At 39.5% G+C, this 25,517-nt stretch overlaps 5 protein-coding genes across 5 annotated transcripts in view; 2 read left to right on the top strand and 3 right to left on the bottom strand.

The window, feature by feature from the left end:
- Positions 1-4,854: 4,854 nt before the first annotated feature.
- LOC124309314 (cell division cycle protein 20 homolog) lies at positions 4,855-9,426 on the bottom strand. The gene is made up of 7 exons (XM_046772859.1): positions 8,905-9,426; positions 8,234-8,370; positions 7,334-7,428; positions 6,944-7,229; positions 6,549-6,846; positions 6,136-6,452; positions 4,855-6,023 (listed from the first exon to the last, which is right to left on the bottom strand). Exons 1-7 carry the CDS (start codon positions 9,015-9,017, stop codon positions 5,695-5,697), a joined length of 1,575 nt encoding a protein of 524 aa, XP_046628815.1. The 5' UTR covers positions 9,018-9,426; the 3' UTR covers positions 4,855-5,694.
- A 989-nt stretch (positions 9,427-10,415) lies between these two features.
- On the bottom strand, positions 10,416-16,991 carry LOC124309310 (uncharacterized). The gene is made up of 4 exons (XM_046772848.1): positions 15,102-16,991; positions 11,964-14,621; positions 11,487-11,768; positions 10,416-11,396 (listed from the first exon to the last, which is right to left on the bottom strand). Exons 1-4 carry the CDS (start codon positions 16,505-16,507, stop codon positions 10,802-10,804), a joined length of 4,941 nt encoding a protein of 1,646 aa, XP_046628804.1. The 5' UTR covers positions 16,508-16,991; the 3' UTR covers positions 10,416-10,801.
- Positions 16,992-17,082: 91 nt separating this feature from the next.
- Positions 17,083-18,878, top strand: LOC124309316 (methylthioribulose-1-phosphate dehydratase). Its single transcript, XM_046772861.1, has 5 exons — positions 17,083-17,289; positions 17,418-17,512; positions 17,951-18,219; positions 18,294-18,495; positions 18,684-18,878. The coding sequence occupies exons 1-5, from the start codon at positions 17,260-17,262 to the stop codon at positions 18,799-18,801; spliced, it is 714 nt and encodes a 237-aa protein (XP_046628817.1). The 5' UTR covers positions 17,083-17,259; the 3' UTR covers positions 18,802-18,878.
- Positions 18,823-20,870, bottom strand: LOC124309313 (CWF19-like protein 1). The gene is made up of 3 exons (XM_046772857.1): positions 20,087-20,870; positions 19,326-19,983; positions 18,823-19,253 (listed from the first exon to the last, which is right to left on the bottom strand). The coding sequence occupies exons 1-3, from the start codon at positions 20,704-20,706 to the stop codon at positions 18,954-18,956; spliced, it is 1,578 nt and encodes a 525-aa protein (XP_046628813.1). The 5' UTR covers positions 20,707-20,870; the 3' UTR covers positions 18,823-18,953.
- A 3,160-nt stretch (positions 20,871-24,030) lies between these two features.
- LOC124309311 (protein single-minded) overlaps positions 24,031-25,517 on the top strand; it is a 61,907-nt gene continuing 60,420 nt past the window's right edge. The window contains exon 1 of the mRNA XM_046772853.1: positions 24,031-24,878. The gene's annotated coding sequence lies outside the window, so the exon portion shown is untranslated. The remainder of the gene's footprint in view (positions 24,879-25,517) is intronic.

The raw sequence follows: 25,517 nt of genomic DNA on the forward strand, positions 1-25,517 counted from the left end.
AAATTTTCGCGATTTCCAAAAGTGCTGGAATCAATTTATTGTGGCACTAATCCGACGTAATTTTGCGAGAGAAATCGATTAGGCGCAGTCCCAATACGCTGCGATTATTGTATAAAAAGTTACAGCCAGAAAACGAGAACCTGTGTTTTCGACATTTTTCAGCAGGTGCTTTTTCCTTCGCCATTTCTCTCCTGTTGATCCCACGCTTTTTTCGCTGCGTTTTCTGAGTTCCGGAGGGTCCAATTAGTCAGAAAAAGGTCATACAAATCGAATCGGAGACCCAAAATTTTTGGTCGAAAAATGAAGAAAAAGTAAGGCTAACCCCTTTGCATTTTTTCGCGAAAATTTTCGCGATTTCCAAAAGTGCTGGAATCAATTCATTCTGGCACTAATCCGGCGTAATTTTGCGAGAGAAATCGATTGGGCGCAGTCCCAATACGCTGCGATTATTGTATAAAAAGTTACAGCCAGAAAACGAGAACCTGTGTTTCCGACATTTTTCAGCAGGTGCTTTTTCCTTCGCCATTTCTCTCCTGCTGATCCTACGCTTTTTTCGCTGCGTTTTCTGAGTTCCGGAGGGTCCAATTAGTCAGAAAAAGGTCATACAAATCGAATCGGAGACCCAAAATTTTTGGTCAAAAAATGAAGAAAAAGTAAGGCTAACCCCTTTACATTTTTTGCGAAAATTTTCGCGATTTCCAAAAGTGCTGGAATCAATTCATTGTGGCACCAATCCGACGTAATTTTGCGAGAGAAATCGATTGGGCGCAGTCCCAATACGCTGCGATTATTGTATAAAAAGTTACAGCCAGAAAACGAGAACCTGTGTTTCCGACATTTTTCAGCAGGTGCTTTTTCCTTCGCCATTTCTCTCCTGCTGATCCTACGCTTTTTTCGCTGCGTTTTCTGAGTTCCGGAGGGTCCAATTAGTCAGAAAAAGGTCATACAAATCGAATCGGAGACCCAAAATTTTTGGACGAAAAATGAAGAAAAAGTAAGGCTAACCATTTTGCATTTTTTGCGAAAATTTTCGCGATTTCCAAAAGTGCTGGAATCAATTCATTGTGGCACTAATCCGACGTAATTTTGCGAGAGAAATCGATTGGGCGCAGTCCCAATACGCTGCGATTATTGTATAAAAAGTTACAGCCAGAAAACGAGAACCTGTGTTTTCGACATTTTTCAGCAGGTGCTTTTTCCTTCGCCATTTCTCTCCTGTTGATCCCACGCTCTTTTCGCTGCGTTTTCTGAGTTCCGGAGGGTCCAATTAGTCAGAAAAAGGTCATACAAATCGAATCGGAGACCCAAAATTTTTAGTCGAAAAATGAAGAAAAAGTAAGGCTAACCCCTTTGCATTTTTTGCGAAAATTTTCGCGATTTCCAAAAGTGCTGGAATCAATTTATTGTGGCACTAATCCGACGTAATTTTGCGAGAGAAATCGATTGGGCGCAGTCCCAATACGCTGCGATTATTGTATAAAAAGTTACAGCCAGAAAACGAGAACCTGTGTTTTCGACATTTTTCAGCAGGTGCTTTTTCCTTCGCCATTTCTCTCCTGTTGATCCCACGCTCTTTTCGCTGCGTTTTCTGAGTTCCGGAGGGTCCAATTAGTCAGAAAAAGGTCATACAAATCGAATCGGAGACCCAAAATTTTTGGTCGAAAAATGAAGAAAAAGTAAGGCTAACCCCTTTGCATTTTTTGCGAAAATTTTCGCGATTTCCAAAAGTGCTGGAATCAATTCATTGTGGCACTAATCCGACGTAATTTTGCGAGAGAAATCGATTGGGCGCAGTCCCAATACGCTGCGATTATTGTATAAAAAGTTACAGCCAGAAAACGAGAACCTGTGTTTTCGACATTTTTCAGCAGGTGCTTTTTCCTCCGCCATTTCTCTCCTGTTGATCCCACGCTCTTTTCGCTGCGTTTTCTGAGTTCCGGAGGGTCCAATTAGTCAGAAAAAGGTCATACAAATCGAATCGGAGACCCAAAATCTTTGGTCGAAAAATGAAGAAGCAGTAAGGCTAACCCCTTTGCATTTTTTGCGAAAATTTTCGCGATTTCCAAAAGTGCTGGAATCAATTCATTCTGGCACTAATCCGACGTAATTTTGCGGGAGAAATCGATTGGGCGCAGTCCCAATACGCTGCGATTATTGTATAAAAAGTTACAGCCAGAAAACGAGAACCTGTGTTTTCGACATTTTTCAGCAGGTGCTTTTTCCTTCGCCATTTCTCTCCTGTTGATCCCACGCTCTTTTCGCTGCGTTTTCTGAGTTCCGGAGGGTCCAATTAGTCAGAAAAAGGTCATACAAATCGAATCGGAGACCCAAAATTTTTGGTCGAAAAATGAAGAAAAAGTAAGGCTAACCCCTTTGCATTTTTTGCGAAAATTTTCGCGATTTCCAAAAGTGCTGGAATCAATTCATTGTGGCACTAATCCGACGTAATTTTGCGAGAGAAATCGATTGGGCGCAGTCCCAATACGCTGCGATTATTGTATAAAAAGTTACAGCCAGAAAACGAGAACCTGTGTTTTCGACATTTTTCAGCAGGTGCTTTTTCCTCCGCCATTTCTCTCCTGTTGATCCCACGCTCTTTTCGCTGCGTTTTCTGAGTTCCGGAGGGTCCAATTAGTCAGAAAAAGGTCATACAAATCGAATCGGAGACCCAAAATCTTTGGTCGAAAAATGAAGAAGCAGTAAGGCTAACCCCTTTGCATTTTTTGCGAAAATTTTCGCGATTTCCAAAAGTGCTGGAATCAATTCATTCTGGCACTAATCCGACGTAATTTTGCGGGAGAAATCGATTGGGCACAGTCCCAACACGCTGCGATTATTGTATAAAAAGTTACAGCCAGAAAACGAGAACCTGTGTTTTCGACATTTTTCAGCAGGTGCTTTTTCCTTCGCCATTTCTCTCCTGTTGATCCCACGCTCTTTTCGCTGCGTTTTCTGAGTTCCGGAGGGTCCAATTAGTCAGAAAAAGGTCATACAAATCGAATCGGAGACCCAAAATTTTTGGTCGAAAAATGAAGAAAAAGTAAGGCTAACCCCTTTGCAATTTTGGCGAAAATTCTTGCGATTTTGAAAAGTGCAGGATTAAACGATTTGTCCACCATTTCGACGTAATTTTACGTGAGGAATCGTTCAAAAGCAGTGCCAATGCGCTGTAATTTTTCATTAAGAATATGAATCAGAAATGCGAACCGCCCACGAAGAATATCGTTCCGGTAGAAAAATTCGCCTACAATTTTTTATATCAACTCAGCAGATCGAGCATTTCCATGGACATGACAGGACGAATTAGCATTCAACAGACCGACCAAGAAGGCCTGATTTGACCGGCTGGGAAGCATCGAGTCGACACGAATAGAATAAACTGTCACGAATAGGATGAAGCGTTAAATAATAAAATGAAATATGTCATCGATTTTGAGCAACTCCAACGAAACTGAAAAATTGAGTGTGCATGATGTCCGATTAGTTACTACATTGAGCGAAAGGACACGAGCTTTACGCGTGAACTTTGGTCACGCTGGAACAGGAAGCTTTTTTCCAGTCTACACGATGATTTTGCGCACTCCAAAGATCCTGCAGCAGTGCATGTTCAGCGCGGTCCAAGTGAAACGTGTGAAATCATTAGTCACTGCCCGAGTGTGAGGTGGGATCGCAAACAGATCTACAATTTTCCGCCTAAATCAAAGTGGCGAGCGAATGGGCGGATTTGGATAACACTGCGAATTCTTGTACATATTAATCACTTCATATGCAGTCTTGCGACTCATTTGAAAATCATCCTTGAACTGACATATAATTGTTCATGTATTTTAATTGATTAATAATCGAGAAAAATGTACTTATTTACTCACCTCTTTGTCGGTTAATTTATACACAACGACTGTAATGAAGTTTTGGCCTTTGGGCTTAAGATTCCTTTGAGCCATATTTAAATAAGCCAATAATTCATCTTCGTAGTCGGAGAAAAACGATAATAAATCCAATTATTGTAAAGTTTACCGCTTGATATTATTCGCAAGTTTCGCACAATTTTGTTGCACTCGCATTCGCTGCAGAGTCCCAATGACGGTGTCAATTATTCTGCACTTAGTGTAAAAAACATGCACCAGATTTTGAAATAAAATATGCTGCACTTTGAAATCGCGCGCGGTGCGCTCTCAATTCAGCCGGTACCCGGAAGCGGAAAATGCTATTAGAGTTGGACGAGGGATATTTCCAAGAGAGCCTGCGGATTTTTTACGTGCGATTCTTGCGATTGCGTTTTAAGCCCGAGGGCTCTTTTTGAACTTATGAGGTCCCAGCGAATGAAGTAAGAGACGCTCTTCTTTTTTTATTTTTACTCCCTGTTTGACAAGTTGCTGTAGCTCAGGCGTAAATTTTAATTGGAATCTGATTTGACTCGGCAGTCGTCGTATTCTAACGGCCGTTAGACGAGATTTTAAAGCGGAATGATATAGTTGTGCACAATTCTAGTGTAAACTGATAAATTTACATGTATTTTGCACAGTCTTTTATTCTCAAATGTACTAACACTTAATTATTAACTGAAAAGATTTTATTGTAGTTAATGGTTAATTGTTAAAATGGCGCCAGCTCATTATTTGAAACTTAGTGAATTCCTCATGGTAAGAATTAGAATTTTGTGTACGAAAAAAAAACTCCTCACACGCGAAGAAGTCATGGATACATTACTTTCGCATGCAAAAAATCGTTATCGTATAATTAAAGAGCATTCTTATCATCCATCAATATATATCATGAATATCTTTGCTCGAGTTAAGTATATGATTGTATAATCACGTAGAATTGCTTCTTTGCAATCAAAATAATTGAATTTTATTGAATTAAATGTGATACAATTAAACTACGAACATGATTGTAATCAATCATAAATTAGGAAACATTTATACTAAGTGTTCGTCGAACAAAAAATTTCCAATCACCGAAATACATGTTCGTATAATACAATCTTAATTACCGTAAAGACTATATTTGTACAATAATCACCTGTTCTGCGTAAATGTGTACAAGTCAGTCAATAGGGATTTCGATATTATTTGCAATTGCACAGAATAATCTAATATAATAAGAATTTCATATTTCTTATTTGTAGACAAACCATTCTGTGACATTTATTGTTTGGGAAACGGGAGGTCAACTCTTTTGCCGCCTTCATCTGACTTGAGCACGTTTACATGATGCACATAATAACGAAATAGATACATTACTATTGTCTATATTGATTATATTTAAAGCGAAGTTCTTATGCAGGCAATGTGTATTGTTTACCTATAATCCTTCACCTCACAGTCACGGTTACAAGTACTATAATTACAATGAACACATTACCAAACGTTAAGTCAAGAAAAAGATGAATTTGTGCGCGGATAACACAGATAATCGTATGGGCATTTTGAATACGAAGTCAACAAAGAAACCGCAGTGTGAAATAATGGTTAGAAAAATACAGTGATATTCATTGCTCACACACGTCATTATTAACTATAATATCATTTTACAAAAGTAATGAAAAGTCTTTATTCTCTAAAACTAATTTCCGCCGTTACAAGCTAAGGTAGAGTTTACACAATAAAATATTATACGTTCATTGAAAATAAATTATACAAAAAAATTAATTTACTCTAATCAATGATCGAGTCCTACAAGAATTACGTTTTATCGGATGGATTGTTTGAGTCTAGATGCAACGGATTTGACTTCCGTTATCTCCTTCTTCTTGTGCGGGTCGGGCTGGAAGCATTTCCATAGTCTCAAAGTTTCGTCTGCTCCTGCACTAAGGACCGTCGTACCGTCCGGCGACATGGCCAAATGCAACACTCTGCTAGAGTGCCCTGTTAGTTCCGCGACCTTTGTCATTCCCGGATATTTCCATATGGTCAATTGATTCTGAGCGTAACCATGGCCAGATACGATTTCCTTGTATGTGGTTGACCAGAGCAGTGAACATACTTGTGACTTTGTGTCTATCGTGTTGACACAGGCACCTGTAACAGAACAGGAACAAACTTTTATTTACAACTTCGAATCTGACTTCAACATATCGTCTTCATGTATTCATAATTCTTTCTTTTTCACAATCACAAAATGCGAATATACCTGTATTGCAATTCCAGAATCGTATAGTTCTATCCGCAGTTCCACCGCCACTGGCCAAGATATTATTCTGCCACGGGCACCAAGCGAGAGCCTTCACAGCAGCCTGATGTTGATTAAGGGAGTAAATAGGCTGGGTATGCGAGTGATTTTGGCCAGCAACCGCAGACCAAACCATCAACATATTGTCGTTTGCTCCACTAGCGAGATATTTCCCATCAGGTGACCACTTCAAGCCACAAACTTCTTGGGCGTGTGCGTTTATGGAAGCGACTATGTGATCCCGTTGTCTAACATCATGGTGTACGATTTGCCCAGATCTGTGGAAACGGTTCAACATTTTTCACTCAAATAACAATAAATTAAAAGCAATTAAAGAACTGAAACCCACGTTTGTGCGCAACTTTAATTCTTACCTGCATCCAGTTGATAATACATGCGAATTCCATGCCAGGGAACCAACTCTGGAGACGTGCCCATTCATCACTCGCACTCTTTTCATTTGACTGCAATCCCATAGCTCAGTATTTCCTGTTGTTGTACCTACAGCTAAGTATGGTCCCTCTTGAATCCATCCCACAGAACACACGTAGTCAGAGCCTTCTAGCTCCAGAAGTTGTTCAATGGTTCCTGATCCTGCATTCCATAGATATACGTTTGCTCCCAGAGCTACTGCTAACAGGTTTGACGATGACCAGTCAACGAGATTTAGATCTGAAGTGGGGGAAAAATTGATAATAAATTTTTAAAAAAGATGATATACGTAAGTCACATAGCTATTTGATGCCTGGTACATGGTAAACCGACTTACAGTAATCATCTATGATATCTGGAGCATCCAAAATCCTGTCTGGTGCCTGCGGAATGTATCTTGTAGAAGCTTTGACACTGGCAGGTGTCTTTGTTTGGCTATAGACAACTCTGAGTGGATTTTGATAGCCTTCGGGTGGTGCTGGGGCTTTATTTTGGTAGGAGAGAACCCTCATGCTGTTAATGTCACCACCGTGCAAATTTTCCCCTATTAGGCGCTGCATTTCTCTCTTTGAAGGACTAATCGTTTCACCCTTATCTGCGTCATCAGTATTTTGTTGCTGAAGCTGAGTAACATTAGGAAATGAGAATAAGTTACCAAGTATAACAGAGTTATTCTTAACCTGCCATTATACAAAGCTAGAATTTTTTTCACTCTCTTTAAAATTACCTTGTAGTGGCCCAAGTCAAAATTCGTCGTTGATCTCGAGGGTATGAACCTATCCCCTCCACTAGGGGTCTTCGCTGGAGTCGTTGAAGCTCGACCTATCACCAAAAGCAGGTTCAACATTTCAGCCACTACACACAGACAACACACACAGCAATATTAATCACACAGTACAAGCATACTAGGCAATCAACAAGGGGCAGATAATAATAAAAAGTATTGAAGATATTTAATAATTGCTACATCATGCTACAGAGATGTCAAAAATTTTCGAAAGCATTTGACAAATAACAATAAACATGGGAAAATCGTGATATGACATTTAGAATATGCCTTATTACAATGTTTTATTTTCTACAAAGTTTGAAATTTCAGCTTTGTAATACTTTTTTTTAATGATATTCATCATAAAATGTGAGGCTGGCTGATGCTTTCTTCTGAAACCTTTGATGATTGTTTGATAAAAAATTATGTTTTGGCTTAGGTCTGATAATTTCTTTGGAAATGCTCCATAATTTATCATTGATGATGACATATCGTAAAATAAGACTAATAAAATGTACTAATATAATTTTGTGTTGGAAGTAAAAAATAAATTTATTAATGAATAACAACCAAATGGAAGTGGGACCTAATGCATTTGAAATGAAAAAAAAAAAGGTTTTCGGTCAGGATCGTATAGTCTGATCATCTATGATTACTTACACAAATAATTCGAATTGCAGGTTTAAAATGAAACTTGCAAGTAATTTTTCTGGATTTTGAAACTTGTAATAACTATGAGTCAAAGATACAGGTTAAAAATGAGGTACTAACTACTGCCGCACATACACCTCATTCGTACAAAAAATCCAATAGCATACACATTATACATATTGAAGACAAACTGAAAATTGTACTCACTGGGAGATTTTTTCGTGGCCTTAGCCGGTGTTTTTTTACCCCGTGTTTCAGATCGTTTGGTCGGTGTTTTACTCGTTGTTGAATTTGCAAATGATCCACTCATTATTTTTCGTGACGAATTTATGCTCACGTTGATGCTGTAAAATTAAACATTGTAAAATTAATGAGGAGAAAATAAAAATCAAAGAGAAATGTTGACAAATATTTCTCCTATCAGAAACCAAGCTTAATTGAGTATTAGAAGTCATTTTCTGACAAGAAATCTATTACATACGGACCGTTAAAAATTTCAAATACTCCACAGCGATTTAAGGCGACATTTCAATTTTACTTGACCGACTGGAATTACTCGAGTAAAAAATTATTTTCGCAATATTCAAATCATTTGATTATCTGGCAAAATGCAATCGCGATATCTCGTACCGAATCATAAAAAATAGAGAAGACAAATGATTCGGTAGTGTTAATTTTCATATCTAAAGAAAGAGAAAAAACTGTCAATCTCCGTTACCGACGGTTCGTAGTTTCTGCAGTTAAGACGCTGTGGAAGTGAAAAAAAAGTATTATCCACGTTCTTCACCGAGTAGTAGAGGAAAAAAAACCGGAGATATGAAATAGAGAAGTAAAAATTTGGAAAGGTAAAAAAACAAAGCAAAGAGCCTAATCAATACCTTGAATTCGATGCTTCCAAACATTTCTTCTGCCACCTAGGAACAGGGCCCTTGACCGGCTCGTCCATGCGGGTTAAGCTGTTGAGCTCTTTCATGTACTTGAGATGAGACATGTTACTTGAAATATTAATAGCAAATTCTACAAGCAGCACGTGTAAACACGTATAATTGATAACAGAGAAGGCAGGTGTTTAGTAAATTGGTATAGCAGTTGAGACAGACACTCAATTCAACATCACAGCTGCTTTTCTTCCCTCGGGTATCCGTCGGTGATCCGCAGGCTCCAGAGTTTTCCGTTAAATTGTACTCGCGGTTCTCGTCAAAAAGTCACACTGATTCAATGCCGCGAGTTTATCTTGGATCTTGTTGTCCGTTAAGCGTGAAACACGACGCCACGAGTATCCGCCACAGGTAAAAAATCCGTTCAAAACCACGGCGTAAGTGCGCGAGATTCGCTTCGACTATTTAAATCGTCAACAAAACACCCGAAACGACCGTTGGGCTTTAAATGAACTCGACATTCGAAGCAATTCGAAGCTTCGACGTTTTACCGCTGAGAGCTCTGACGCTGTCTATACACAAGACATCCGATTGGCTGCCGCTACTTACCACAGATTGAGCGAATCTGATTGGCTCGTCAAGCGGCGAGGGTTCCTGGAGGGAATCAATTCGAATCAACAATAGCTTACAATCGGCGAGTCACTCAGCCATGGCTAATGAAGCCGTGACTAATAATAAGCTTGAGGAGCTTGTTAAAAATAATCTCTTTCACTGCTGCTGACGCTGACCATTACTCTTTCCTCCTCCCCGTCCGTATGACTCATTATCCCGTATTATGGTTTGCGGAAATGTCGATAGTGTCGTAAATGACGCATAACGTAATACACATTCACAAACAGCTGCATAATTATATCCGAATATCCTGTAACGTCCGTAATTTAACCGGCTAAACATCGAATCCAGACGCAAATTCGGGACAGATTAATACCTGAATAAGTCACTAATGATTACACGGAAAACGGGGAAAAATCGATTTGTATTCGATGTTCGAAACATGTAAAAGAATTTGAACATTTTGCATTTGATATAGAAAATTTTATCACGATGGGATAAAATGCGGAAAATGGGGGGGATTTAAAAAAGGGGACCAAAATGACGATTTTCAGATTTTAAAAAACCCTGTAACATTCTGCTAAATGGTAATATTCCTAAGATTGTAACAGAGAAAATCATGTTCTTTTGATAGGTAGTTCAAAAGCATCTTCGAGTATAAAAAATTCGATAATTGCACAGCCTGACATTCTCGAGTTTTTATATGCCAAATTATTCTATCTGAAGATATTACAAAGCAATCTTTTATTCAATATTCTTGTCCCCTTAATTAAAATTTGGAAGTAGTTCTCTCAAGATTATAATAAACAGCATTCTTTGTATGAAAAATAATTCGTTTTCATCTGCATGTATTTTTGGCCATACTCTTTATCAAAATTATTCCAACAGGCGGAGAAAAATATAATTTACACAACATTTTATTTGAATAATTATATGTACACAACTAATTTTTAAATTGTCACTGTAGTTGTTCTTGCCCGAGTATGGTTTTTTTCCTCTGCTTGTATTGGAGGGAGTTTATTTTGCGAAATGTACAAACTTACCATAATTACAATGAAACTTACAATTTAGTTTAGATAATAATTTTATTAAGATAGCACTTGGGTTGAAAAATCAATTAAATTTCTTATAACTCGATGTAAATAATGAATTTGAGGCCGTTTCAATTATTTATTGCGGTTTTTTTTTTAATAAAGTAGAAAGGCTTTTTACTACATTATTTTAAATAAATATTTCACTCTTTTGTGTAAATGTCAAGTGCTATTAATTTATCCTACACCTAGCGTCAATTCAAAATATTTAGATCTTCGTCTAGTAAAGCTTGTTCCAAGAGCTTGTTCAGCGCTTTATTTTTCATTTTCTGTTTTTCCATATCGAGTTCAAACTGTTTACACATACCGTGTACAGTCATAACTCGGTCTTGACTTTCTTTACAATATTCAGCTAGGCTGTCATTACGATCATAGAAACTATCTACATCTAAATCATCGTTAAAATCGGGTTGCAATCGCTGCCGCTTTTCGAACGGTTCATTCGTAAAAGTTTTTTCACTCGCTTGGTTTTGGATGTCAAGTTCCTTTTGTGAAATGTATTCCAACAATATACTCGATTTAAACCACCACGGCAACGTACGGAAATGTTTGACGTGATTTTTGTTATACACTACTCTTAAATCCGTTTCGAGCAATAAAATCTTTCTCTTCGCGATCTCTAGAATCACCTCTATAAAACTAAGGCTTTGCGAGTTGTCGGTCATAAAAAAGAGAGCGTTCATAACTTTGTAAGCCAAGTCATCGCAATTATAGTCAGGTAATGCTTTCGAACAGTAGTTTTTTATTGCATTGTGAAGTTCTGACATGTTTGCTATTGGCCACTGATATCTGGAAAAGCACAAAATTATAAAATAAAGTTGTAGTAAGAATACATAGACAGCTTTACTGAACGTTAAAAATCGGTCAACAAATTCTTACTTCCAATCCGGCAGTCGAAAACTGTTCATAATTTGCTCAAGCTCAGATCTATTTTGCTCGTTCTTCCATGCGTTATCAAAATACTCATAGCTGTATGGCAGGTCCACCTGGTCACTCAACAGCGACTTAAATTCTCTTGGAAACTCAGTATATTGTAAGGACTCTGGGTCCAAAAATATATCGGTAAGATGCGTAACAGCTTCATTATGCAAGTTAATGATGAAAGCAGGATCGTCTAACGCTGAGGCTAGATGTTTGTTGAAGTTGGAGTGTCCTTGTATTCTGTATAAACAAAGTGAATGAATGAGAATATAGTTTGATTTCTATTAAAGCAGAACTACACGTGAAGTTAGGGAAACACAGGTAACAGAAATTATAATTGAGGCAATTAGCTTCAGTAATGTGAAAACATTACAGTTCCTAATTTCTAAGAACGTATAGCGGTAATGAGGAGATTGATTAGTGAAAGTGCCTCACCTTAGCCATAATTCTTGAGTTAAACAAGCGCTCAACACCTGGTTAAGATAATCCATTTCCAAAGGTACAACAGGTGATTTATTTGTTGTTAACCAGAGTGCAGCACTTTGGATTAATCTGAGTATTTGACTTTTGTTAATTTCTTTTTCGAATACGACAGTATACTCAGATACATAGCCAGATTCCAATAGAATCTCTAAATCAAGCTCCAACTCTACATTCTCTGGCACCAGGTCATCAGGTCCCAGGAATACAATCGCTATTGGTATAGGCATGAGCTTGGATCTGGACAAAATGGTTTTTGACAAACGTCGCTTGACTGTATTCAAGTTCTCTGAAGAGGCTGCCAAAAATAACAAACCATCAGTTCCGACCAAATTATAATCATTGATTATACCCTCAAAGTGTCTTATGCATATGTTCAAGGTTTCGTACTCGTTGGGACTGTAGGTCTTCATTATCGGCTCTTGCGTATAGTTTTCAGGATTTAGGTAGGTGTTCATTATTTTTTTATACTGCCACAGTTGAACCTGGTGCTCGACGTCGGGCCATGATATAACAAGCTTCCAAAATACATTGGGGATCAGTTCGTTGTCGGACGATTTTAAATTCTCCTTTATTCCGGCATATATTATCACTTCGACTGGTGCAAGATTGTCTTCCTGTGGTGGTGAATCGGTTCTTAATCTTTTTCTCCTCATGTTGTCGAGTACCATATCCTGCTCAGGGTGATATAACAGTCTGGCGCACTCGCTGACCGAGTGATTTTGTAGCCAGACCGGTGTGTCGTCGAGAGCTTCTCTTTGACGTCTCTTTTTAGTGACATTTTGCCTCCAAGTCTTGTAATACTTTTTCATTATTCGATGTTCGATTCGTTTCGATATTCTGTTCAATCCATCTTGGATACGTATTTCTTCCTTTAGAAGTTCCGTACAAAGTTGCAACACAATTTGGTCTACTAAAGATTCTGTTTCGTTTTTGCTCAGCACGTCGTACATTTTTTGTAGATCGATCGCTTCCTTTAGCACAGATTCGCATATTTCCTTCATCATCTCGTCTTCTACCTCATCCAGGATTTGTTTGGCTTCTTTTTCTACCTCCTTCAACCTCTTTGCTCGTTCCAATTCCTTCAGTTTCTGTTTCTCAGCTTCAAGCTGTCTCTGTATCTCTTCTAATTTCTTTTTGTTCAACTCTACCTCAATTCTTTCTCTTTCTTTTTTTTCAAATTCCCTTGTCGCATCTGTTTTTACTGTTTTGGTACCCACAATTTGCACTCCGCTATCAGGTTTTCCAAAAATATTCTTCGGCGTAATCTCCGAAAATGTACTTTTTTTCTGAGGCATACAAAACGGGGAAATATCTTTAGTTTTCGACGTCTCGAGTCCATGTTGTAAACCTGTATTATTTTCGCTAATTGGTTTCTGGTTCCCAATCTGAGCTGTGCCTTGACTCAGCTTTGAAAATGCTCCAAAATTGTGACTCTTAAATTTATCTCCATCCCCCAAATTTTGACAAGGCTTCACATCAGAAATTGAAGCCTTGTTTTCAAGTGGTAAACTGGTATCTGCTCTGAATACAAACGGTGTGTTAGTTTCCGACTTTTGGAAAGCAGTGGATGGTTTTGTGAATGAAAATTGTACCTTTTGTACAGGAGCTTGGTCAAAGACAGTGGGAAACAATGGCGGAATTTTATCACTTTTATTAAGAACATCGCCGAAGCCAGCAGATTTGCTCGAAGATTCAGCCAAAAGTGTTTGGTTTGGTTTTCTGGTCCCAGTATCAGTTTGATCCTCTGATTTCAACTGTGGTCTTAATTTCTGCGAAGACTTAATCGTGTCTTCCTCCATAAATTCATAGGGATCATTTTTGACCGGGCCTGTTTTACATTTGTACTGTTTAGTTTGATCCTCGACGTTAATGGCGCTGGGTTGCAGGTATCCTTTTGAATCAAAACTGTCGTGGGGAATATGATTTTTGTAAATTTTCTCAGGCATTCTACCACCTGCGATGCATTGCCCGACACTCAGACGATGCCGGGTTCGTTTGGATTCCACAGTGAGAATAGCTCTGCCCTGTTCAATGGACGATTCAGGCTCGCTGAAATTTTCTTTGGTTAAAACAATGTCCATTTCATCCGTGGAAATGTTGAGCCCAACTTGTTTACAGAAGTTAACGGCTTCGTTTTCATCTTCAAATCCAAGGATGTCAATTAGTTCATAGAGTGGAAACGGGTTGAATGTGACTCTGCAGTAAGCCTTGACCATTACAGACAGGGCCTTGACCCTGACCTGCTGGAAGTACCGCAGCAGAATGCAGGCGTTAAGGTAAGTCGTCTTTTTGACAAGCTTAAAGAACTTGGAAAAGTTGTGAGAGTCAATGGACGAGTAAACTTCAATGGTGAATCTGACTTCGGGCGACTTTTGTATATCGGGTGGCAGCTTTTGGAGGTCCCACATGAAGTTAGCGTTGTCTAAATTGAGCAGTACGATATACCCCCTGAATTCTGCTTCATTTTCGCACGTGACTCCTTTCACCCTGAGGTCGTGGTACATGTACTTCAACGTCTGCAAGCACTTGGTCAAGTTCTCGGTATTTATCTTCTTGTCAAAGACGGACGGCCCCTCAGCACACAGACGTTCCGAACAGAATATGTGAAACCTATAAAATTGATATCTCCATGAATGTATTGTCAAGATGTTAGAGCAAAATGAGGTATGAAGTAGTGAATTGGTTTGCCGAAGACTTCGTTAAAGTATGAAATAAGAATAAGTTAAATAATATATGTATTTTTTCTTTTACTTTTTACATTTTATAGAATGTATATATATATATACATATATATATATATATATATATATATATATATATATATATATATATATATATATTTTAACTTTTTTCAAGCTGCACATCATCTAAAAATGAAATGCAAAAACAAATATATAAATATAGATTAAAAGAAGACTATTGAATTCATTAATTATTTTTCATATCAATTATAATTCATGTTATATACTTAATTCTCCTTGATTAATGTTTAAAATTTATATATTTTTATGCCACATAGTGATTTTGTATTAAATGTATGGAGTGTAAACCTGTTTTTAAGTAATTAAAATGAGATTAAATAAAATAAACCTTGCGCATTGTTCAACCAGCTCAACGCTATCTACACAGCACAGTTCCTGCTGAGTTATATCTTTGCGAATGCCCCTCGTCCTGTCCCATAGGAAGTGAAACCACTCTGCCAGGTTTGTGCTCTCTGCCATGCACATGTCCATGATCTCGTGCAGCAGGTAGCTCATCGTCATTTTCAACGACGCGACAGGCCTCAATTCATGGGCCAACGGTTCCTCCTGATCAGCTGATGACCTCGAATATTGCTTTACAGCCTTGGTGTGATTTATCCTGTATTCTCTGCTCTCGAGCTGCTCGTATAGCGCTACTTGCCGCTGCGCTTCGCGCATCAGTCGCTCCTTCTCGGGACACATATCAGGACAAGTGCCTATAGTTATTTTGGCTGCCGCCAAACTGTTTGGCTTTATTTGTTTTAGTCTTATTAATCTATCTCTCGCTTCCAGCACCTTGTACTTCTCTTCTGCGGTGTAAGCCGCTTGACGAATGATGTTTTGCAGCTCCTCGGCGCTTGCTTTAGGCACAATCGCTTGAGGCTCGTGTTCGGGTCTCTCAGACTTCAGGGCAGCCTTGGACGGCAGCTTCTCGTGTTTTGTGACCTCCCTAGACTTTTTCAATTTCGGTTTAGGGGGTAGTAAGACCTGTGGTGTTTTAACGCCGTGCATATTGTACTCCAGCCCCATCATAGCCTGGAGTTCAGCATTCACCGTGTACTTGTCGGCGGTGATGAGATTTCTCACAGCCTCTTCATCAGATTTGACTGTCCTTTTTGTTGAAGATTTAGGCGCAACTTCCGAACTCGTCCAAGACACGTCAAACATCTTTCCCGCAAATTGACCAGCTTTGTGAAACGCGGCGTTTGCCGCCGCCCTGTTAGTGTAGTGGACGGTGATGGTGGTCTTACGAGGTTTCAATGTAATCTTCGCCGTTTGGCCAAACTGGGTGAAATATTCCTTCGCCGCCGTTTTGGTCAACAGTTGCTCGGGGACATTGGTGCATGTGATTGATTTTCTCGTGTCCTCTTTAACCGCAGAACGCGACTTGGCATGTTTTTTGAGATGACAGTAATCCTCGATGAGTTTATCCGTGGCCTTGAAGGGTTGCAGCGCTGAAGTGAAAAGGCCCGAAGGTGCGTTGTAAAGCTTTCTGACCGCCTTTAGTTCCTGCACCGTTTCCTCGCCAGAGTCTTCGATTTGTGAGCTGAGTTGCGAGGCGCTTGCCGGAGGTGCGAAAATGAACGAGTTCTCCTGGTTCTGGCGGGCGGAAAATACATGCTCAGAATTCACCCCGAAGTTTATTACCTTGTCAGGACTTGATACGAAACTTGGTGTAGCGAAGGTAAAGCTTTCAGAGGTTATCGTCCCTCCGTCCTCTTCCAGGTATTCCCGCAGCTCCGTTTCTTCCGACATTCTGACGATTTGCTTGTTTTTCGTATCTCGGGGTCAAAAACGTCGCCTCCGACTGTCGCTTGTTTCTGCTCTGCAGCCGCAAAGGCGAAAAGACGTGACGCAGCGCGATTAGAGAATCTTCAACAGAGACGAAGCAGCAGTTTCGTAAATTGATATTTCGGAACGGAGAATCAGGATGTCAATGATTCGACGTCTTTTTGCTCTCTGTGGATGATTTTCTAACCCGATTTCACGTTTTAGATCATCATGAAAAGGGTGAAAAACTTCACCTGCGATTGTCACTTGTTTTCGTCTGCGATCAGAGAATCTTCAACAGAGACGAACCAGCAGCTTCGTAATTCGATACAGGGAATCAGGATGTTAATGAATTGACATCATGTTGCTATCGATGGACGATTCGCTAGCCCAATTTCACGTTTTAGATCTTCATTTAGGCGGTTATGATATTTACGCGAAATTTGCGCGTAAACTGTGTACAATCACAGTCCTCACGCAGTTTCTCAAGCTAACCTAACCTAGTCAACCCAAACATAACCTAACCCTAAGTTAACGTCAACCTAACCTGGCCTAAACTCGATAAATATGCGTTATATTTTCAGAGTTCGAAGGCCCGTTTCGAAATGATCTCGTCAGGAAGATAAGGAAATTCTTATCATCTACTAAATATTCACAGTTGAGTCGAAAAATACTCGAACTCATCATTCAACGACGTGCTTCAGTGTCATAAATTATCATAATCTTTGCATTTCGCTATGGACTTCTACGACGCAAATTACCCGAAGGTATGAATTACCGAAGTGTTAGATAATTCGATCTGATTGTTGCTACTTTGAGTATAATCGTTGCGTTCTTTGAACGGAAAATTTGAAATCTGGAAACCGAATGATGAGAAATCAACTTCATTTTCTAGGAGCATCCTCGCAATTTGATTCCTGAACTTTGTAGGCAGTTTTATCACCTTGGATGGGTGACTGGAACTGGAGGCGGTATCTCTATTAAGGATGGGTTATTATCCTCATCAATTTAAAAAATAATTCAGCATGCAAGGAGAAATTCCAGGATGTCCAATAGTTACTGTAATTTTTTAAATCAGGGAATTATCGCAAGTCTATGAATTACTTGGAATTCTATGATACAATATTGAAATCGAACGTGAATTTGAACTAAAAAGCAGTCTCGTTTACAAACTGCCACTTGTTTCTTTTGAAACTTTTACAATCTGCCAAATAAATTGCACTTGTAAATGGATGGCATATTCAGAAGCGAATTTACTTTTTATAATTTCTACATTCAATCAGCATATCTCATTTCTAAGATAATTATAATAAAATAAACAACTCTATTTTTAACATTTGACTGGACATCCTGGAAGTTTGATAATATTAGCTGATGCAAGAGAAAATATCAAAGATTTATTAAATTAGTTTTTCATTTTTTGAATAGCGACGAAATTTATATAGCACCTTCTGGTGTGCAGAAAGAGCGTATCAGTCCTGACGAGATGTTTATTCACGATATAAGAGGGACCGTCAAGAAGACTCCTCCCAATGAGAAAAAGCTGAAACCATCGCAGTGCACGCCTTTGTTTATGTGCGCTTATACTGCAAGAAATGCAGGGGCGGTTATACACACCCATTCCAAATTTGCAGTCATGGTAACGCTGCTTTGGCCAGAAACAGAATTCCGCATCACTCATCTAGAGATGATAAAAGGTAGTTGTCAATAACTGCAGCAGTTGTTTGCTTGTACATTGGCTGGCATACTGAATAGATAATTCACCTTTTAGGAATTAGAAATCAGAAAACAGGACGTGCTTATCGCTATGACGAAGAGCTGGTTGTGCCGATTATAGAAAATACTCCGTTTGAGGAAGACTTGAAAGATCGTATGGCAGAGATTATTGAAAAATATCCAGAAACTTGCGCCATTCTGGTCAGAAGGCACGGCGTTTATGTATGGGGCGACACCTGGCAACAAGCTAAGACAATGTAAAAAAAAAAGATTATCACTTTTCAGAAGAATTTAAAAAATGGTGTTGATATATGTGACCACATTTCCAAAACTGTGAATCAAGTTTGTTTTTTTACTAAAATTTGTCCATGCGTAAGAGTTATTCAATTTCTATTATTCAACATACTCAAATTACTAACGAATATCGATTTTCTTTCGCTTACAGGACAGAATGCTACGACTACTTGTTCGACATCGCTGTTCAGATGAAACAGCATAATTTAAACCCTTTGGCAACACCCGAGCAATACGAGTTACGGTTTCAGCGTACAGAGATTCAATAAAATATGTTTTAAAGAACGTCGAACTTTGGAGGCATTTCATATATTTACAATTTACGAAAATAAAAAGCATTTGGTGAGTATAAAATGTGATTTCCATCAGCACCAAGTGGGCGATACTGCACTTTGCGTGTCTTTCAGGATTATCTCCTGTTTCATGCAGCAGGATCATACTCTTGGAATTGCTGTCTAATTTTCTTTGCCAACTGAGTTTCTTCCTCCTTGTCCAACTGGCAATCCTTCCAGTCTGCGCGATCGCTCATGTCCAATATCCGATCGCTTGCTAATGCTTCACGCCCAAACTGGATGGGGAAACTTTTCCTGATTCTGTGGTAGAGCATTTCACCACTTGGAAGTTCAACGTAAAAATAGGGCGTTCCTGCCGGGGCTATTTGTTCGAGCTGAGTTCGCGGCGGGAGTTCATCTAGCTGGAAATTACTGCTCTGCGAAAACTCCTATTGGGAAATAACAGAAAAGAAATTGAAACGTGACAAAGTTTGCTTGGTCGTTTTAATTACTCATCGTACCTCGAATGTTTCCTTTAAGGCAGGTTCTTGATTTTTGTGAACAGGAACAGCCTGTAGCTGACAGTGTGAAGTCTTGTAATTTCTTTCAAAGAATACTGGTACCCTGTCGGTACTGGCATAATACTTGGCCACGGCTTTCTTGAAAGCTTTCATTTCTTTGGCAACGTTATCTGGCAAGATGGAAAGACTGGCGTGATGTGTCACGGGCAGTATCAAGAAGTGATCGTCGACCAATCCACCCTTGGCTAAAGCGAGGTAAACTTCAGCGCCAACGGAAATGACCAAGTGTTTTGATACTTCAGGACTGGAAAGGCAAAACCAGCACTTGGCCTGGTCAAATTCAGGCCTGGGTTTTTTGTGAAAACCACCATCGCGATTTTTGGATCGTTTTTTATCGTCCTTGGAGTCCATGTCATAAAAGAACTGGGTATTTCTCGAGTCATCCGCCTGATTGGAGTGCTTAGAATTCAGCAAAGATAGCGGATAAGGACTCTGCGTTTCGTCTGTCGTTCCTAGCGCCAGATCACAGAGTCTTGTGCGATCAACAGGTGTGAGATTCAGGGCGTAAAGCCATTTCTTTTTCTGTGTATTGCCGACTGAAGCCAGACCTATAAATCTTGAGGCTATCTCGATGCTGTCTCCATTCGGTGCGTGGTTCCTATTGAAATGAATCAGAAAATAAGGAAAATTTCTTAATACAAATCGCCAAACTTGAAACTTTTATTCAAACATGTGATAAACTTTGAAAAAAACCAATTCACCTGTACGGAGGTCTTTCGTAATGTATATCCTCAAGTCCACTGATGTGATATCTTGGTTTGATATGGGCAGCGAGCCACGCCACGAGTTTGGAGCCGTGATATTTGAACTGTGGATTGTTGGGATCGAGATTTGTGACGTCTTGCGGCCAGGGAGAGCTGAGAAGAATATCAACGCCCCTGAAGCTGGGCTGTCCTTTAAGGCAAATATCTCTGATGGCCGTAACGTCGGTCTGGTTGAAATTGTAAGTGCCAGAGGATCTGGCAGAGTTTGAGTTTTCCACACCGCTGATGTAGGCGATCTTCAGCCCCGACGATGAATTGTAGAGACCTCGTCTGCCGAGGTAGGTAAGATTGGGGCATATTTCGCACCCATCTATATCGGGATAGTGCTCGACGTCTGCTTCTGTGTTTGGACCGATAACATAAGTTGGCACAGAGATGTGTCTCATACCATTTTTGTACGGCTCCAGTTCGATGTTAGTTGGACCGAAGAAGTTCCCCACGCAAAGCAGAAAGTCAAACGGTCCAGACTTCTTGTTTATTACCTCGATCTTTGTGAATAACGCTTTGAAGTTTCCTCTCACATCTCCGCATACCAACACTTTCTGCTTGTCAGACATTTCTCAGTTACTTCGGATGTTTTTACCTGTGCAGAGATCAGGATGTCAACAACTCGATGGATGGTACCTATGATGCCTAACGCTCGGTACAATTTGACAGTAAACAGTGTAACAGACGAGAATTTTTCAACACAGTTTTTTAGGTTAGGTATAAAGTCGGTCGGTAACATGACGAGCTTGATGGAACGTGCGTTTTCACGATAACGCAACACTTTCCGTTTCTGTTTTACCGACGGTAAATGCGCATAGGTATCCCAATCGCATCTTACACACGCGCAAACGGTAAATCACTCGAATTTCAAAATTCGAAGTGTCCGATCGAATCTTAACAATGTTCGTTGGCTAGAGATTATTTCACCGGTAAGTTCTTTTGTAACGCATGATGACAAGTCTATAGATCAATGAAACTTATCAAGCGATACAATTTGGTTACTCTTCTATTTTTTTTTTGCAGATCTGATTATTTTCTGCAACTTTTATACGTGCATACGAAATGACATTTGAGAAAATATAGGGGGAATTATACCAATGTATAAAATCTTCATCGTGTGATAGGCAAATTATTTTCCGATTAAGTAAGAGAGAAATATCCTAGGGCAAAAGTCACGTAAGTTTACGATCTGACTCTTGAAAAATAAAATCCGCATCCGAGGTAGTTCAAAGCATTGAATTCAAATTTCGATACAATTGATTTGCAGCTCTGTTCTTATTTTCGTGGGAGATGTAAGAATTGGAAGCCTTATATCAGAAACAGCACAGTAAGATAGGAACAATGATCAATTCTTTACTCCGAATTCATACAAAAGCTACAATAAAAGAAATTACAATAATCTTCGTGTTTTCGCAATGCAACGTATATATACAGTTTTCGTATAATGGGAGATCTGGATTCATGAGTAGTTGTACAGACATTTCGCTTTCCTAAATAACGAACCGTTCCCACGTACACTAGGCGGAATTATTCACCTGATTTACGACGTGGAAAGCGTTGTTACAGCTTGAGTAAGAATTTTCCCACAGTGCACTTGCAACACCCACGAGCAATAACCTCGTCCTACCTGTCATACACATCTATACCAATACACGGTTTCTTCTTCAGCGTGAAAAATTTTTGAAGCAAGAATTTCGTGTACCAGCATAGTAATTACAACCTGCCTGGACAGTTTGTCCCAGTAGGAGACTCGTGGGAATCCTCGGTTTGTAACTATACTGTACTTAGTTTTCGGGTACTGGGAGGGAGTTTGCCGTAGACTCGGAACAGCACATCTGGAAGCGATTTGCCTGTTATAAAATTCCTCGGCATGGGACGCGTACATATATATATATATATATACATATATATATATACCTGGTGGAAAATGTACCTGCGATTCTATGGCCATGCACTGTAGCGACAGGCGTCCGTGCACCTTCTTCTACTCACCACCATAACGACGGAGAATTCAATTTACATGGTATGTCTACACAGGTGAGTTGGTACCTACACAAGTACCTACTGCAAGTGCATGGTATTGTTTACGTTTACGGGTGAACCGAGTTAACACCGTGAGAAACTTGCAAGATTTTTCAAATTCCGAATTTATTAGGATAGAATCGATACTCTCTGGGAATTTTCAGCTACCGTACACTGGGAAATATCAGAATTATGTATGGGTATTACAATCATACACGACATTGGCTGCTCAGGTGCTCGGGCAATGCTTTGAGGAACTAGTGAGTGAGTTGTCAGTGACTATTGATTTACGATTTGTATTTTCAATGATGGTTCATGTCTTCGCATAGCAAACACCCCAAACTCTCGGTTTTATAAAAGAAGGAAGAAGAGTAATTACTGTATAAAATAGATGTGATATCTTTGTAGAGCTATTGGGAGGTATTATAATGGAAATTTGATAAGATTATTGACACGCAATAATTGACAGACGTTAGGTGTGTACATTAAAAACCAAACGATCACGAAGCCTGTATAAAACTACAGTCTTATAAAATAACGGAGAAACACAAATTCAACAGCAGAGAATTTATATCGGATTGTAAGCTCTGATCGAGACTTGCATTATACATATACACGTGTGTAGCTATGTCGGACTGTTTTTTCTCTCAATGATGTACCTGTAGCTGGGATAATATAATATGAAGCTAGGATTTATGTTATTTACTGCAAATTCAAGTTAAAATAATATTCCTTATCTATTTTCTTTGTGAACACAATGTTATCGGATGACGATATTACACAGAAAGTTAGTTTCTTTCAAAATACCAGGCACCATGATGTATCATACGTCCAGTTAAAACATACGCCAATACCACTGTATAAAAGAAGACAGAAAGAAAACGTTTAGAACACCGCCAATTTTATACAGCGTAGTCTTGATTCTTATTGTTGCACTCATACAGATTATACCGATTTTAATACAGTATAAGTACAGTTAAAAATTGAGTTCATCTTATTCTATGCTTCGTATGGACAATGTAGGTAGGTCGATATTTCAGCCTGACGCAAAAAGAAATGAAATGAGACGAGTTCGACTATATTATCTGAATTTTTATTCAATATATAGAAGATTCGGAGTGAAGTGAGTATAAAGCTGGATCTCAAGTTGGGCTAATCAAATTAAATCACCAGCAGCGCAATTATCTCCCGTTCAGCAGACATCGCGCATCCCTGAAGCCGAAGCTATTCCCCCACGCTTGTAACTTCGTTTCCGTGAGAGACCGCACGCCATCAAGAAGGGTAGGTATAGGTACGTATAAGCGCATGTCGAAGGACCGGAAGAGTACAAAAAAGGAAAAAAAAACAAAAAAAAAAAAAGAATGAATTTATACGTTCACCTTGGTGTCTAGAATGTTGTAAAAGAAATTGGTGTAAAAGCCCTTAAGCTAGTCGCGGATGAAACGAGGAGGGTTGCCAACGCCGTACGCGGCGTACGGCGTAGAAGAATATCAGTCGGGTTGATTTTCGGTTGAAAAAGAGTCACCCTGTTTAAAATCCCGGCTTACACACACAGGCGAAGCTCCTGCGTGCGCAGATTCCTCTGCGCAGTCAGGCCGGGAGGGAAAAACGGGAAGTGGGCGTGTCGGCTCCGCCCAAAAACGCGGCGCCGGCCAATCAGGATCCGTGGGGCGTGGCCAGCGCCACCGCATCGCAATTACACGCGCTAACAGCCCCCTCTTTCGACGTATACGGACGAGGGGGATCCCCCGTTGTGTGAGGAAAGTAAAACGTGGCGGGGATTGGCGGAGGGAATTGAAAGGGGCAGGGCGACGATGTTTTACGAAGCTGGGAGGAACGCGTTCGTTGGGGAGTCAACCGCGCACCGTGAACCGGAATCTCTCCGGTGAAAATACTACCAACGTTTAGGCATTGTTTTAAAATGGTAGAAAACGGGACACGTGCGCCTATTGCGTTATTTTAGATAAATGAATCGTATAATCGAACGGCATTGTCGTCAACGCCGAGTCGAGGGGAGTAATATTACGTAGTAAGATTTTTGAGGGTTGTAAGAGGGAAGCTGCGGGGCGGGATTTTTGAAACTGAATTTCAAAACATCGAAATATCACGCTCGCGGGTTTTAAAAACCATTTTTTTTTTTTTTTTTATTTAACCAACATTACTCGAGTGCTACGAGTGCGAAACACCGGGAATTGTTACAGGTGAACGTAAAATGTATCGAACCCATTGGGGTGATCGCGGCCATAACAACAACGGGCATCAGTCGAGGGTAAACGAGAATCGAAAGCAGCGGCGGTCGGTTTTTAAAATTTGAGAGGAAACTCGGCGAGATTTTTTAAATCAAATAATACCGGGAACCCAGTTCCAATTGTTAAACCTGATTAAATGCAATCTGTTATGGAAACTCACCTTGAATATCACGACGGTATTTAATCAACGCACTCGAATTAAAACAGTTCCATGATACGAGGTCGTTTCTACGTAATGTATGATTATATTAATGAAAACCGAACAAGTGTGTCGATGAAAAATGTTGGCAAAAAGTGCAGTTTATAATTCTAACTTTGCGTTAATACCATAAAGAAACGTTTATTATAACATATTTATACATGCAACAAGAGGAATTGGATCTCCAAGAAAAGGTTCTACCCTACATTGGATCTCATAGCCCATCACCCGACGTGCTGACCCAACAATTACAGATCACTTCACAGCGAAGGTTCGTTCACCATGGTTGATAACTTTCTCACCTTCTCATATTTATACTCCTATATATATATATATATTCATTGCATACACCAGCACATCGTTTATAGGTACTTATAGGAACACGTTCTCGTTTTGATTGAATTCAATGGTTACAATTATTGCGATAGGTACGTTCGTTCGACTCTTACAAAGGTGCAACTGAGTATAAGCCAAAAGTTATAATCTTCCATTTTCACAAGCTGAGACTCACACAATGTCGGAGAATTCTACGGTGTCAATAAAAGTCCGCACCGATTGGTGTGAAATTAAACGTCATTGGTTGAAGTCGATCCATTCTCGATCACACCAAGTGGTCTTAAAATCAACACAAAAATGGTGTGGACTTCTGAGGAATACTTTCGTTGTTACATTTAACACCGCATTTCAAACAGTGCATAATATTCAACCATATACGTGATTCGTTGTAACGAGAAAGATACGTTGATGTCTAAATAATACTGTATAACCTTCTACGTACGATAGTATACGTTTCACACATTATTCCATGAAACAGTCTTTTAAACTCACCGGTGCACTTCATAAGCTTCCAAATGTGTGTTATCACCGTCGTCAATCTCCGTTTCCACTTGGCTGCTTACGCATCAACGAT

The sequence above is a fragment of the Neodiprion virginianus genome, chromosome 7, assembly GCF_021901495.1.
Source record: "Neodiprion virginianus isolate iyNeoVirg1 chromosome 7, iyNeoVirg1.1, whole genome shotgun sequence".
NCBI classification, from domain to species: Eukaryota; Metazoa; Arthropoda; class Insecta; order Hymenoptera; family Diprionidae; genus Neodiprion; species Neodiprion virginianus.

Excerpts from the sequence above, each read along its gene's own strand:
- LOC124309316 (XM_046772861.1), top strand. The coding sequence starts at position 17,260 with ATGGACTTCTACGACGCAAATTACCCGAAG. Across the intron at positions 18,220-18,293 it reads TCATCTAGAGATGATAAAAG|GAATTAGAAATCAGAAAACA; the intron begins GTAGTTGTCAAT and ends TTCACCTTTTAG. Across the intron at positions 18,496-18,683 it reads TGGCAACAAGCTAAGACAAT|GACAGAATGCTACGACTACT; the intron begins GTAAAAAAAAAA and ends TTTCGCTTACAG.
- LOC124309313 (XM_046772857.1), bottom strand. The coding sequence starts at position 20,706 with ATGTCTGACAAGCAGAAAGTGTTGGTATGCGGAGATGTGAGAGGAAAC. Across the intron at positions 19,984-20,086 it reads TACGAAAGACCTCCGTACAG|GAACCACGCACCGAATGGAG; the intron begins GTGAATTGGTTT and ends TCATTTCAATAG. Across the intron at positions 19,254-19,325 it reads CCTTAAAGGAAACATTCGAG|GAGTTTTCGCAGAGCAGTAA; the intron begins GTACGATGAGTA and ends ATTTCCCAATAG.
- LOC124309310 (XM_046772848.1), bottom strand. The coding sequence starts at position 16,507 with ATGTCGGAAGAAACGGAGCTGCGGGAATACCTGGAAGAGGACGGAGGG. Across the intron at positions 14,622-15,101 it reads CTGGTTGAACAATGCGCAAG|GTTTCACATATTCTGTTCGG; the intron begins GTTTATTTTATT and ends TCAATTTTATAG. Across the intron at positions 11,769-11,963 it reads ACTCAAGAATTATGGCTAAG|AATACAAGGACACTCCAACT; the intron begins GTGAGGCACTTT and ends TTGTTTATACAG.
- LOC124309314 (XM_046772859.1), bottom strand. The coding sequence starts at position 9,017 with ATGTCTCATCTCAAGTACATGAAAGAGCTCAACAGCTTAACCCGCATG. Across the intron at positions 8,371-8,904 it reads TTGGAAGCATCGAATTCAAG|CATCAACGTGAGCATAAATT; the intron begins GTATTGATTAGG and ends TTAATTTTACAG. Across the intron at positions 6,024-6,135 it reads ATTCTGGAATTGCAATACAG|GTGCCTGTGTCAACACGATA; the intron begins GTATATTCGCAT and ends GTTCTGTTACAG.